This window comes from Mus caroli, chromosome 7 (genome assembly GCF_900094665.2).
Source record: "Mus caroli chromosome 7, CAROLI_EIJ_v1.1, whole genome shotgun sequence".
Taxonomy (NCBI): Eukaryota; Metazoa; Chordata; class Mammalia; order Rodentia; family Muridae; genus Mus; species Mus caroli.
The window spans coordinates 119677910-119692348 of record NC_034576.1 but is presented as its reverse complement, the minus strand read 5'-3'; the positions used below and the strand labels follow the sequence as shown (position 1 = coordinate 119692348).

The window sequence follows — 14439 nt, the reverse complement described above, 5'->3', positions numbered from 1 at the left end:
ATCTATCTATCTATCATCTAACATTTCTATCTATCTATCTATCTATCTATCTATCTATCTATCTATCTATCATCTAACATATCTATCAATCATCTAACATATATCTATCAATCACCTATATATCAATCATATATCTGTCTGCTTGTCTGTCTGTCTATCATCTATCACCATCATCTGAATGTCATCTAACAATCCATCACTCAATCTCTGCATATATGTATCACTCTGGATCCTTCCTTCTCTGCAGTTCTCTATTCCTCCATTCTTTACAATAACATCCATCCATTCACCACCCAAGCATCCATCCATCCATCCATCCATCCATCCATTCCTCCATCATTTAGCTACCACCATTTATCATCCATAACTCCTTCTATTCATCTATTTACTATGTATCTGCCCATCCATTACTCTCATTCTCTCTGCTCTCCATCCATCCATCCATCCATCCATCCATCCATCCATCCATATATACCTTGTCTCAGCCAACCCACAGTTCGAACTATTACCACTGCCAGAGTCAAATCATTAGCTCAGCTGTGCAGTTCATTTGTGTACTTGGTCAAAGGGAAACATAACCCAGTGTGTAAATAGGTGGTATTATTTTCTTATGTGGCCTTGGGCATGTCTTTTCACATGTTTGTGGCTTGGTTGTCTTCCAGAGGTCTAGCACAGAGCTCTGTGTCCAGCTGCCATACCACAGGTTGGGCCACGAGCCCAGGCATAACCCTGAGCCTGTGCCAAGACCATTGACTCCCCAAAGAATGCATTGATTTTTTTGCTTTTAAAATATCACAGAGTGGTTGAGCCTCAAAGGCAGTCACAGCTATTACTAAATCCACCCACTGTGCCATGATGGCTGAGCTCTGCTAAGATCCAACACTTGCTGGCAGTGTGACCTTGGGTGACTTAACTGTCTCTCCCCAGTTTCCTTCTTTTTTCTTTACAAGCTTGATGACAGCCACACAATCTCACAGGGGTTTCTGAAACCTTTTTAGCATAGAGATTGAGTAAGTTTACTCCTGTGCGGAACTTACCATAGTGGCCTGCACATAGCCGAGTGCTCAAACAGTGTTAGGACAATTACTTGCTTCCTCTGTTTCAAGGGGGCAGAGAATCTAAATGAGACTTGAAATCCTGGAAAGGAAGCAAGGAACCAGCAAATACCTTTTTCAGCAAATGCTTCAATCCCTTACCCCAGCATCTGTCAAGAATGGCACATATTAACAATTGCTCCCATGCTTTGGAAATGAAAAACAGGAAATCACTTAAACGCTCACAGGTCTGAAGGAGCCTCATGCAGGACAAGTCAGTTCCTTTAGCATCATTTAAAACACGTGCCCTTTGGGCTGGTGAAATCTGGTCACTTATGCTACGGATGTAAGAGTGACTAACAGCTGTGTTGAAAACAGGAAAACGAAGAGGAGCCACCTACATATCTAACAACAGGAAATGGGCTCACAGTGAAGGGACAGCTCATAGAATCAACTAATAGTTATCCCACAGTTTCCACGTACCAGACTCCAAGCCAGGTGCTAGAAACAGAGTTGGACAAAATAGAAGTTGAATAATCAGGAAGATTAATATGGGCTGATATTAAGTGAGGATAAAGAGACAGGAAGTACCCGTCATTATAAAATATGGCTCATTAGATTCTATTTCTTGGAAGTAAACAAATGCCTGTCACCACCACACACACACACACACACACACACACACACACACACACCACAGATGCATGCACAGAAAGACAGATGATAACCATGAGTAGCAGTTACCTAAGAATGGCGCAAAGGTCTAGGGACGTCAGTTCCCTGGATAGGCTTCCACATTGGTGGTGTCTTGTTTTACGAGATGCTTCCGTTGCTTCAGTACACTTTCCAGTGGGTTCTCCTCTCAGATCACATGCACAAATGCAACACCTCTCTTGGCTTCCATTGTTAACACTGGTCCAAATCACTGTGGCATCTCTGTGGCTCTTGCTGAAGCCTCCATTCTTGACCACTAGAGATCATTTGCACCAGGGGAGCCACCAATGCCAACATCAAAAGTCAGACCATGTGATTCTTCTACTTCAGATATTCCCAGGATTCCCAGTGTAGTGTGAAAGCAAATTCATTCTAAATTCAACAGCATCCTCCTGACCTAACCCTCTCTCTGCTCTGGCTTTACCACAACAAGAGTACCCTGCCTCAGGGCTTTTGTACCAGCTGCCCCCAGCACGCAGCTGTGTAATGAGCTCCTCCGCTTGCATTGTGCTCAAATGTTGCTCTATGGCAATGTGCATGGTCCTGTCATGTTAAAGGGACACTCTTTCCCTGACTTAGTTAACTCATCCGTACCCTTCTGTCTGACTTACTTTCCATAGTAATGGTTCTATCTGATGTACCCACAATTCTCATTTACTATCCTCCAGCATGTATGCTTGGGAGGTCAGGACATGACTGCTCTGTCACCAGCTCTGAAAAGAGTGTCTTGGGCTCTCAATATATACTCATTGCATGAAGAATATGATAATAATATAGCCATACAGCATAGCACTGATGACTGCAACCATGAAATCCAAATTGCGAAAGGACCCACAAGTCCCCAAAGGAGAATTTGTAAAAATAGAAAACAAGAACAAACCATGCTTGCAGCCCAAACCACCTTCAGAAAACACCCTGTGAGCAACAGTTGGAGGTTGTTAGGACCTACAGTGGCCTGTTGTCCTAAGCTGATGCCCTATACACAGGGTTCTTTCACCAAATCCAGGGATTGATGCCAAGGAGGTCTGAACACGTCATGGTGTTGGGGCCCAAAGCCACAAACTATTTCTGATGGTGTCAGGGGAGCACACACCCTCCTGAGATCGCCTGCCAAACAGATCTGAAACCCCAGTCAACGTCATCCCTGCGGTCTTCAGGGATGCAGGTTGGCATGCTGTTTGGCATTTAATCTGATGCCTTCTGTAGAACAGACAGCTGGACTGAAGGGTTCCACTTTCCCCAAGGAAAAGATGGAGCCCTTCACCTCCTTATAAAGACATGTGACCCATGTCTTGCTATTTTTTAAATATAAAGAACAACAGAAGCGCTTTGTTTGGCAAATCAGTGCAGAGAAGGGTGACACTTGGTGCATGTTGTATTCAGACCCAGTTTACATGAGGTCATTTCGAAATAACTGGCAGAACCAAGGCTTTACCCTATGCCATCAGCACAGAACCATTGGGGTCATAGGTCATGGGCTTTAGTCTTTGGACGAATTCCTTGTTTTGACAGGCAGTTCTCAGCTAGGGATGATTTGTCCCCCAGGAACCTTTGGCTAAAGACATTGTTGTCTGTCATACTGCAAGATGCAGCTCTGGCTGATGGTGGATAACCGGGGATGCTGCTGAGTGTCCTTGCAGTGAAGAGGGCAGTGAAGAATAAGCAGCCATGGACAAGTAAAGAGGGGGGATTAGGGCAGACTTAGAGCCTAAGTGCACAGTACAGCTATTGGCAGAAGAGCAGAAAAGAGGCGTTAAGGTTAGATCACTTGGTAGAGTGCTTACGTAGTATGCACAACCTTCTATGCTCTATCTCTAGTACTGGCTAAACCCTGGAATGATGGACCACATCTGCAACCCAGCACTCAGAGGTGAAGGAGGTAGGATTAGAAACTCAAGGTCATCTTTGGCTACCTATTGAGTTTTAAATAAGTAAAATAGACATGGTCCAGCATCCACCTGAGTTGCTGAGCTGGGTCTCAGTAGCAGCCCTCTAATGAAACCGAGGAGTAGTCATGACCTGATCCATCGCCTGGCTAAGTCTGGACACATCCTGCCAGGTGAGGTGATAGAGGGTAGTAGGAAGGCCAGAGGAGACTGTGATGAACAGGTATGCAAAGGGGATATGTGGAGGCTTATTGTGGCTTATCCACCACCATCACCTCCCCTCCATATATCCTAAGGACATACAGAACCCACATACAGTCAGACAGAGCCTGGAGAATCTCTTTGAACAAAGGCCATGAAATCAGAAGGTGCCTCCTGGGCTATCACTGGTACCTGATGGTATTTGGGGCAGTACCTGCATACTGCTGGCATGGGTCTCAGAGACCTTTACAGAGTTTGAAGTTCTTTCTTCCAGAATCAAACAGGCTCCAGAATGACCTTCAGCCCCACCCTTCTTGCTTCTAACAGCAAAACAAGAACGACTATGCCTCTCAGAAAACAGATTTGGGGTTGAGATTAAGAAAATACTACTTTTCAGAATGATAGAAGCCACAGGAAGAGCTGCAATGTACTGGAGAAATGGCTGGGACCCTCCAAGAGCTCTCAAAAGCACAGAGAGACAGATGTGGTGGCACTTGTGTGAAATCAGATTTGCGTATCAGGGCAGTTAACAGTTCCTGGGGTGTAACAGAACAGGAAAAGGATGGTTTTTCACTCTCCTTGCTAGAAGAAATGATCTCCTTCTGGTGTGTCTGACTGTCTGGTAAGGACCCAAAGGAAGAATATGAAGGCCCAAACCTTACCCAGACTCTTGGTCCCTTCTGGAAAAGAAGCATGGAGTTATAGCTGATGGAAGGGCATGTGACTGGGGGCAGGATCCAGAACTTGAGTCCTCAGTTTGAGTCATCAGATATTAACTCAGAACAAATGTTTATCCTGTTTGTTGCTTGGCTCTGTTTTAGGGGGAAATAGTCACAAGATGGCAGTCACTATCCCTACCAAAACATGGCACACCAAAACTCTTTCCTGGGAGCCCCACCTGCCCCTCTCTTACATTTGGGGAGCCTCTTCCCACTTAAAGACCCCTTCTTCTATCAAAACACATCACATGATGACAGCAACTCAGCTTAAGAGTCCCCCTAGCAGCACTGTCTCACTAAAAGTGGATCCCCCTTTGCCCACCAAAAGTGACACTAGTATCCCACAGTGTCATCGCCTCATCCCATAATAAGGGACCACAGAAGAATTTACAATGAGATTCTATAAAGAAAACTGTCAAGGAGGAGGATGCTTCAAGGCAGGCTAGGACTGCCAGCAGAATACACCACCTTGGTGCTGTAGAGGAAGGACAGAGGAGGTGTGGCTGTGTAATGGGTGTCCACGGGTGACAGAGCTTCACAAGGACACAGCCAAGCATGGAAAATTACCACACTGCATTGCCTGCCGACCTCCTGCCCTGCCTCTCTTAGCCAGGGCAATGACAAAGCCCTTACTGATGACAAGCACCAAGGAGGAAGTAGCAGGGTGAGCAGTGGGCCTAGTGAGGGTGGGAAGGAGTCACCTAGCACACGTCATCTCTCCGATGTCCAACATGGAGACAGTCAAGGACAGATGAAGATACCAGAGTGGTACTATCAACCTTCTACCTGAGCCCACCCTCTGGTTTCAAGGACTCCTGTTTCTTATCTGACTGTCCATGGCAGAGGAGCCAACTAGATGTACTGCTGGGATATCAGGAGAGTTGCCTAGCTACCCTGGGTCCTAGTTTTCACCCACAGTGTAAATTATAACAAAGACTGACTGGGAGGGAAACTGGGTTTGAGGCTGCTCTGCCACTCGGAAGCTCGTATGTTTTAGGCCAGGCTTCAGACTCCCAATGTACTCACACTCTTGCCCTACAAAAGACAGAGTAACAACCCCTTTCCCAAAGAACTATGGGTATGATTAGAAAGGCTATGCATACACAGTGCTTAGCAAAGTCCTAGGCGTGTATAAAACCTGCAGTGACCATCAACAGTGAGTGGTCTTATCCAGGCCCTCTCTGGCCCATCTAGAAACATTTATCTTCCAGCTTCAACATTGTCGCACTGGAACATTCTCTTAAGATCCCCAGTTTGTATGGCTTTACCTAAAAACCCCAATGAAGCTGATAGTCCACGCCTCACAGACCTTGGCACATGTGACACCTATACTTCTCGTGTCAACACAAGTATATTTAATGGGTATTGTTGTTATGGTAAGTACAACCAAAATTTGCTCCAGAAACTTATTATTTTGCCAGTTTGGTTCCCATCTTATGGTGCTATTTGGGGGAGGGGGCAAGTAGAGTTTTCAGGAGAAGAGGCCTAGCTGGCCTAAGTAGGTTACTAGAAACAGGCATTTGAACTTCTGCTGGCTCTGGATTCTGCCTCTGCCATCTGGTCTACCTGGGTGTGAACAACCTTTGCTATTATATGATGTCCCTACTTCCATGAGCCCCACCTTTCCTTCCTTGTCTTGGTGGAGCGAGGCCTCCTAAATTACAAACCTAAAGGAGCTTTTCCTCTCTCAAGTTGTTTCTGTTAGGGATGTAGGTCATAGTCATTGAAAAGTGACAACTGCTACTGTCAAGAAGAACAATGACTCCATGTATTCTCAGTTAAGTGATCAACTCAGGCCACCAAGGCTTGAGCTTGGAGAAGTGAAGATGGGTAGTGTCGACATCATCTATTTCCTGTGACTGTGCAGATGCATGTGGCTGGACTTTGGAGAGAACTGGCTTGGTTATTTGGGGAATGGTGCCTCACAGTGTCACTCTGAGTTGGAGGAAATAGAAAGGATCCTTGACCATGAGACCATGAGACCACAGCTCTTCCTTGGGTACAGTCTCTCATTCTCTACCTAGACAATGGTCCAGACCCACCAATGCTAATTTAAGACCTACAATTCAGAGTCAGCAGAGCTGATGGCAGAAAAGGGATTGCTATCCCCCAGACTGGTCTGCCTTGCCCTCGAGAAGCCCTGCTCCCACAAGGAGGCAGAAGATGGAAAGCAATTTGGTTTCTGCCATCTCTCAACAGATGCTGGGCACCATAAGAATTAATGGGCTGGAGATGCAGGTAAGGGCCATTCAGAAGCTCCTCATTACTTCAAAAACCGCTCTCTATGGAGGAAAAGGTTAATCGAAGCCCAGAGCTGGAAGAGAGGCGAACAGACGGCAATTACTTTAATCCCAGTGGTGGCAGGAAGGCTTCCAGAGAAAGAATTTTATACAAAAGAGGCTGTTCTCTGCCCCAGAAAGAGGAACTGAGCCTAGAAACCAGGGGACCTGCTCCAGTAGTCCAAAAGCCTTGACCAAGCCCTCTTTGAATCCCAGCCAAGTAGCAGAACTTTTATTCTGTTTTTCTTTGATTTAGCAATGCTATGGATAGACCTGCTAGGCAAATATGTTACATGCCCAATTGTAATTTCTTAAAAACAAAAATAAAAACCCTGAATAGTCTCTATATTAGTGAGCCATAAATCCTGTAGGAAATTATCTCTCCTGGTGAGTTTTCCTCCCCAGTCATAATTATCCGACAAGATGTGACCTTTGTGTATACGGAACACATAGTTATAAATATTGGGGGGTAGTTTATTGTATTTATAGTCAAGGTCAATGTCAATGCAGAGGGGATGAATGTGGCATGGCTAACACCTGCAGGCTGGCTGAAATCTTACATTAACTGAAGTTAGTGACCTTTGAGCATAAACAGTAATACCAAGGAAGCCAACATCGCAGGGCTGAAGGATCGTTGTGAAGCAAGCTAGCACACAAGTGTACACTGACCTTTGTCAACCTTGACACTATTGATATTTGAGACTGGATAACACTTGAATGGAGGGAGACTGTCCCAGGCATTATAGAATGGCCAACAGACCTCTGATCTCTACCCACAAGATGCCAATAGTTCCTCTGTCTCTGAGTTTTAACAGCAAACATTATCTCTAGTCATAGCATAGCCAAATGTTCTTGGCCAGCCAACATCACCCTAGGTGAGTGAGAACTATTGGTTTATAATGAAGCTCAAGTTCATTTCAGCAGCAGTCCATAACTTAGCTAATGGCAACCATTGTCCAGACTCCCAATATTAGTGCCCACATGAGCACCACACACCTAGGCTCCAAGCTTCCTCCCACAGGACAGTTATGTGACCAGTGACTGGATGGCTGTGAATTTATGTCCCTTCTCTTTCCCCCTCATTTCCTCGATTCTAGCTTGATAAGGTAATTCCTTATCCATCTTGACATTATGATGGCACAAAGCAGGGAAGGAGTTTGAAGCAGCCCGCATGGTTTAATTGATCCTAAGGAAAAGTGGCATTATTATTATAGGCACCCAGATGGAATAAGCAAAAGTTTTGGAATGTGAGCCCTGTCATCTCTTAGCAAGGTTAACTCTCATCTCTTAGCATCTCTTAGCAAGCTGACTGTATCAGCTTCGATTTCAAAACATACCTCCTGTCAAGTGTAATTAGCCCAGTGATGGGAGGCTGAGGCTGATGCTGAAGGATCCAAATTTCAAAGTCAACCTGGGCTATAGAGTGAGACTCTGTCCAGTGTATCAAACAGTAAAAAAACAAAGCAAACCTCTCACCTCCTGAGAGAGAGTTTGCGAATCAAATCCTTCCTATTCTCTTCTAAGCATACGTGGCTCGTTCCATCCACCCTGGCGACTCATATTAAGGGCACGATCACATGCCTGCCTGTTTCTCATCTGATTCTTCCAACATGACTCCAGGCAGAAGCCTTCTGCCTCTCTTGCTGTCACATCCTTGATGTCTCACACAAGGCCTGGCCTCTGCGTGGCCTCACAGCTATTTATTGAATAAGCCAAGATGAATGGATTACACAGTGTAATTTTAAAGCTTTCATCCCCTTCCATATTCCCTGGCTTTGTTTGTAATCCTCCTGGCCCTAGTAACATCTTTAAATAATGTGACTGTCACTCCCTCCCTCCATGCCCCCACTTAGCTGATCAAAGGAATTCAAGTACCTGGTTAGATTTGAAAACTGAGCAGTCAGGAAGGTTCCCCCCTGTAGCCCTTGATCTCCAGGCCCTGGGAGATCTCCATGTAAATGAACTTCTGTTCCCTTCCAAGTGAGCCAACCTCAGAAATACCCAGATTGACAGATCTTTACTCTACAAAAGAGCTCCTTCAGGACAGCTCCCCAGGTGTCTCTGCATCTGAGTCAGAGCCATTTGCTAATCAGCAGAGGTGCTGTGGGGAGTAGGAGTCACTGAGTGGTGAAGGTGAAATTAAATGACAAGAGGCCTTGGCAATTGGAGTGGGTTCAGAAATGATAGTCCCCCTTGAGGATCAATGAAAAAGAATCAAATACGCATTCAGATTTATCACAATATTATTGATGCTCAAGGAGACAGTCTATTTTTTGTTGTTCTGAAATGAATTTTTTTTTCGATTGACTCTGTAGTCTATGGTATTTACCCACAGGCCTTACTGCAGTCTGCATGACAAAAAAAATAAAACCACCTCTCAAGCAAAGCAGACCCTCTATCTGTCTGCTCATATACCCACCACCCATGCACCTATTTAATGTCTTTAGGCATCTATGCGTCTATCAGTCTAGATCCATCCAGTGTCTGTCCACCCTCACCTCTACCTACATATCTGAGTACAGCTGGAGATATTAGTGCAAAGCATTCCCTCTGTTTATCCAGCCACCTATGCATATATTGAAAGACCCACAACGTGAGGACTCCCCCACGTTCTGACTCAGGAGAGGCGACACCCCAAAATCACCCACAAGAAACGGTCTTGCTGCAACTTGCAAGAGGATTTTTATTCGAGAGCGTTCTCGGGCCCATGGTCATACACCACGCAGGGGTAGAGGACCATGGCGCCCCGAGTAGCTGTATAAGGGGGTATTTAAAGGAAGAAACCACAACTCAAGGAAGTGGGGAGGGCGTTGTTGGAAAAATACCAAAGATACCAGTTAAGAGTCACAAGGAAGTGCAAAGTCACAAGAGGAGAATACCTGGTAATTGTTTTGGTTAACTCTCAGTTTCTAAGAGCCCCTAACAATAGCACATTTGCATGGCAGTTTCCAGCGTTGGTCAGGGTGACTTTCTTTGAATGAACACTCTTTGAACCCAGGAAGCAGGTAGGTGGAGGAAGGAATGTCGCTATCAAGGTATGATTAGCATACCTTGGAGCAATGAGTCACAAAGGTCACATTCCCAAGCCTCATCCTAAAGGCCTAGAATTTTGTTACTTCTTCAATATCTTCTGTCTACCTATGCATCTATTATCCATTCATCCATCTGTCAATATCTGTCTGTCTATCTATCTATCTATCTATCTATCTATCTATCTCTATCTATCTATCTATCTATCTAGTAATTTGAAGAATAAGGGTATTCATAGGCTCATATGTTTGAATACTTAGTCCTCAGTAGGCAGAACTGTTTAGAAACAATTAGGATGCATGGCCTTGTTGGAAGAAGTGTATCACTGGGGACAGGCTTTAAGGTTTCAAAAGCCTACACCCTTCCCAGAGTGACAAGTCCCTCCTGCTTATAAATCAAGAAGTAAGCTCTCAGCTAATGCTCTAGCATCATGCCTGCCTGCCTGCTGCGATGCTCTACTCCATACTCCATGATGGGTACGGACTCACTCTCTAAAACTGTAAGCCCCAAATAAACTCTCTCTTGTATTACAGGAATTTTCAACTTGTGGGGCACAACCCCTTTGGGGGATTGCATATCAGATATCCTGCATATCAGATATTTACATTACAATTCATAACAGTAGCAGAAGTATAGTTATGAAGTAGCAACAAAATAATTTTATGGTTGGGGGTCACTACAACATGAGGAACTGCACTAAAGGGTCTCGGCATTAGGAAGGTTGGCATCCACTGTCCTGTAGTTGCCTTAGTCACTGTATTCACAGCATAGCATAATAATTAAGACACTATCTATCTTCTGCTATCTATCATTAATGTCTGGCTGCCGCCTATCCATCCATTCACCTACTTCTGAGCATATATATTCACAGATGGAAGTTTACAAGTACCAGAACTGGTATGCCTGGCCTTGTCTACGCATTGGCAAAGCTTTCTACTGATGACACCATTTTCACTCTTTAGCCTAATGAAACGAGGCTGCAACCAAGATTCTGATGTCATATGACCCTGAGCCTGGCACCCACCAAGACTATGTCCTTTCTATATGACCTTGGGTAAGTTAGTTGGCCCTTAAGTCTGGAAACTGAATCTAATACAGTGTGACTGTAGTAATATGAGTAACAATTATGATTCTAGCCGACTAACCAAATTTAAAGTCCTTTCAGACTTTCCCTGCTTTACTCTTTCATTTCTAAGACAGCAGGTTTCCAGGTACTTCCATCCAGAGACCAGATTAGTGGTCACAATTGCCAAGCAGCAATTGAGACATCCACAGGACACATGTGCTACAGAGAAATCTGACTTGGGGTACTTGGGCATTGCTCACTCCTTCATGATATTAATCTAACCATTAAGCAGAGAGTCTTGCTGCTTCCAGAAGATGAAAAGTTCCACTATGCTGGTGGCAGAAAGCATGAGGACTCTCAGTGACCAGTTGATACATTTCCCTCAGTTCCACATGCCTGTGTCAAACAGGTATATTAGGCCACAGGTGAGGGCTCCCGTACTCACTATCAGGGTCAGTGGGATTCAGGAAGAAAATGGGCATCTTAGTGACCTTGGATCCTGTGAAACCTGGACTGTCAGCAAAGCCATATTGCACATGTGTGATGTAAGGACATGGTGAAGCACAACACACAATAGATGTAGAGTCTTGGACTCTAATACACAGCAGGCAAAGCCACTGGGGGCAGAAAGGGCACCATGGGAGGAAGAGGGAATCTAGCCAGGGCTCAGAATTCATAGGAACGATGCTTGTGCAGGGTAAGCCTCCCAAGGCCTTCATATCTGCTGTCTGACTCTTGCCTCATGGGTATCCTTTAGGACACTACTTTCTGCCACAAAACCTTCTTGCCTGACTTACTGCATGGAGGGCAGCTGGGCTGAATCCCATTGGATATCCTGTGAGGGAGTGAACCCAGCAACAAGTCACATATGGTTACGGCCTTTGGGCAAGTCAGACACGCACACACACAAAGATCATACTTTGGTTGCATTCTAATGCTGTGTGTGTGTATGTGTGTGTGTGTGTGTGTGTGTGTGTGTGTGTGTGTGTTTGTCTGTCTGTCTGTGTTTGTAGAGGCCAGAGGTCACCGTAAGAGTCTCCCATTAGCCTAGAGTTTATCAAGTAGTATATGCTGGCTGGCCAATGAGCCCCAGGGACCCACCTGTCTATGCCTTCAAAGTTCTGAGGTTAGAGAAGCAGCACACTACTGAGCTTCAATTTTAAAATGTGGGTTCTGGATCAAGCCCTTTACCACCTGACATATCTCTCTCCACAAGGCCTCTCTAACATGAAAAAGCTGAAGTCAGGAAGACAGCAATGTCCTACAGCATCTCCCATCACCCCAAAGACAGTGAAGCAGATGAGACTGATAGAAGTATTCAGGAAGACTAATGGGACCCCACTCCACAGTGTAGGGTGTTGATGCTTAAAGTGTGTGCATGGCACCACCACCCTCCGGCTTAGGTCCCTGGAGCTCCTTCCTCTCTCCACGCACCTCTGACCTTCTCAAGATCAATCCTACGATTCTCACTAGGACTCTGTCAAGAGGCACGTTTAAAATGGACTAGGAATAACTTGGAGGGAAGGCAGCCCCAGCAACACCACAAGTCAGAAGATGCAGAGCTATATTCTACCTATGTCTAAGGCAGGCACCCAAGCACCCACAGAGAAGACCTAAGAGCCAGGACACATTCTTCCACTTCTGGTCATCTGCCCCACACAGAAACTCCACTGCTATCTATATTGTTTAGAATGTTCTAGTACCCAAGCAGATGGTACAATTTTCTGCCCTGCAAGCTGGGTCTTGTTGTTACAGTATCACTGAAGGCCCATTATGGGAAAGCAGTTGCCTGCCAGTCAAGACTGGAGTCTATCTCTGGGTGAGATATAGCATTCTCTGCTCCCTTGAGAGTTAATCCAGTTGGGGTGGGGGGGGGCAGTTACTGAGCCAAGGGACCACCCTCAGAAAGGCAAATCACCTTAAGCCACACTAAAGTGATGGAAAGAATAATTAGCCCTTTAATGGGATAATATACATTTTCTTCATGGATTATCTGCCCCTGTGAAGATCTGTCACAGAACCTCAACGTGAAGATAAGTGGCAAAAGTCACAGGAGGCACTCACCTGGGTCTCTAGGGTGATCAGTGGACTTGGGTGTGGATCCTGTGGGGAGAAAAGAGAGAACCCTCCTAAGTGTTGAGTCGACTTCCAAACCAAACATCAATTTCAGCCCAGTCAGACCGTCTTCTCAGGTCTCTGAGGATGCCAGACCTTGACCCAGTCTGCCCCCTGCTGAAACTCAGCACTCCTTTCCTTATCTAAGGATGAAAGAGGCCCAAGGTTGTCCATAAGGAGATCACTGTGCCAAACAAGGAGGTGCCAAGAAGGAGGAGGGGTGAGAGGTGGCTCAGATAATGATGCACGAGGACTTAAAGGAGTGAAAGGACTGACATAAAAAGCTAGGAAGGGACACACACTCATCATCTTAGCGCTGGGGACACAGTGACAGGCAGATCCCTGGAGCTCACTGCTAGTCAGCCTAACCTCCTTGGTGAGCTCCAGGCCAGTGAGAGACCTTGTCAAAACAACAAGCAAGCAAGCAAGCAAATGAATACCCCCAAACCAAACCAAACCCAAACCCAAAATAAAAACAAAACAAAAAAACAAACACCCCACCAATGTGGTTGGCTTCTGAGAAGTAATACCTGAGACTGACCTCTGACACCACACATCCACACATTTATACAAACACACACGCTTGTAGCCACAAGGTACCCATAAGAATGTGTACTCACATGCATACACATAGACACACAGAAAAAAAAATAGAAGAAAAAGCGCCTTTTCAACACATCTTCAGTGTGTTCAACCCCCCCACCCCCACCCCGTATGAAAGAGACCTGGGTGCATAAGAGAATTAATTAGACATAAGTTCTGGTTCACAGTAAGGTTGTGCGATTACGTCTAGTCTTGCAAGACTGGACGACAGGAGAAAGCAAGAGAAAAAGGAGGAGCCAGTTCCTGGGTGAGCCGCACATCCCAGCGGGCCAGAGAAACATCCTATTCACTCACTCTTGACAAAAGCCAATTGACTGGGGATACTGGGTGGTGAGGCCTGAGGTCACTAAGCATGCATTTCGGGTTGGGGAAGGGACAGGGAAGGGGCAGATGGAGGGGGCAAGGACTAATCAGAGGTGATGGCATTCCTTCCCTCAGTGGTTTCCAAGGAAAACAGGAAACCCAGCACATAAAGGCTATTTTTGTCTACACCACGTCTGCTCGGAACTTAACCATCATATGTGTTCATGATTCTGGGAAAACCACATTTAGCTGCCTCTACACAGAATGGCCATGCTTGTAAGGCCCTGTATAGAAATCCAGTTTGAAACTTGGCTCTCTCAAAACAGATTTTTTTTTCCAGTACAGGTTTCTAGGAAGCTATGTAAATTAGCACCAGGCTAGCTTTCTTCAAGTACTGGGAATAAAGGAGAGTGAAGAAAACCCCACAAAATTCTAAACTCCTGTAGAGGAGCGAGGGAGAGAGAGAGAGAGAGAGAGAGAGAGAGAGAG

At 45.5% G+C, this 14439-nt stretch overlaps 1 protein-coding gene across 1 annotated transcript in view; it reads right to left on the bottom strand.

Annotated features, from left to right (window-relative positions):
- Positions 1-14439, bottom strand: part of Xylt1 (xylosyltransferase 1) — a 289090-nt gene that overhangs the window by 180052 nt on the left and 94599 nt on the right. Inside the window, exon 2 of the mRNA XM_021168481.2 lies at positions 12994-13032. Coding sequence (XP_021024140.1) covers positions 12994-13032 — 39 coding nt within the window. The remainder of the gene's footprint in view (positions 1-12993; positions 13033-14439) is intronic.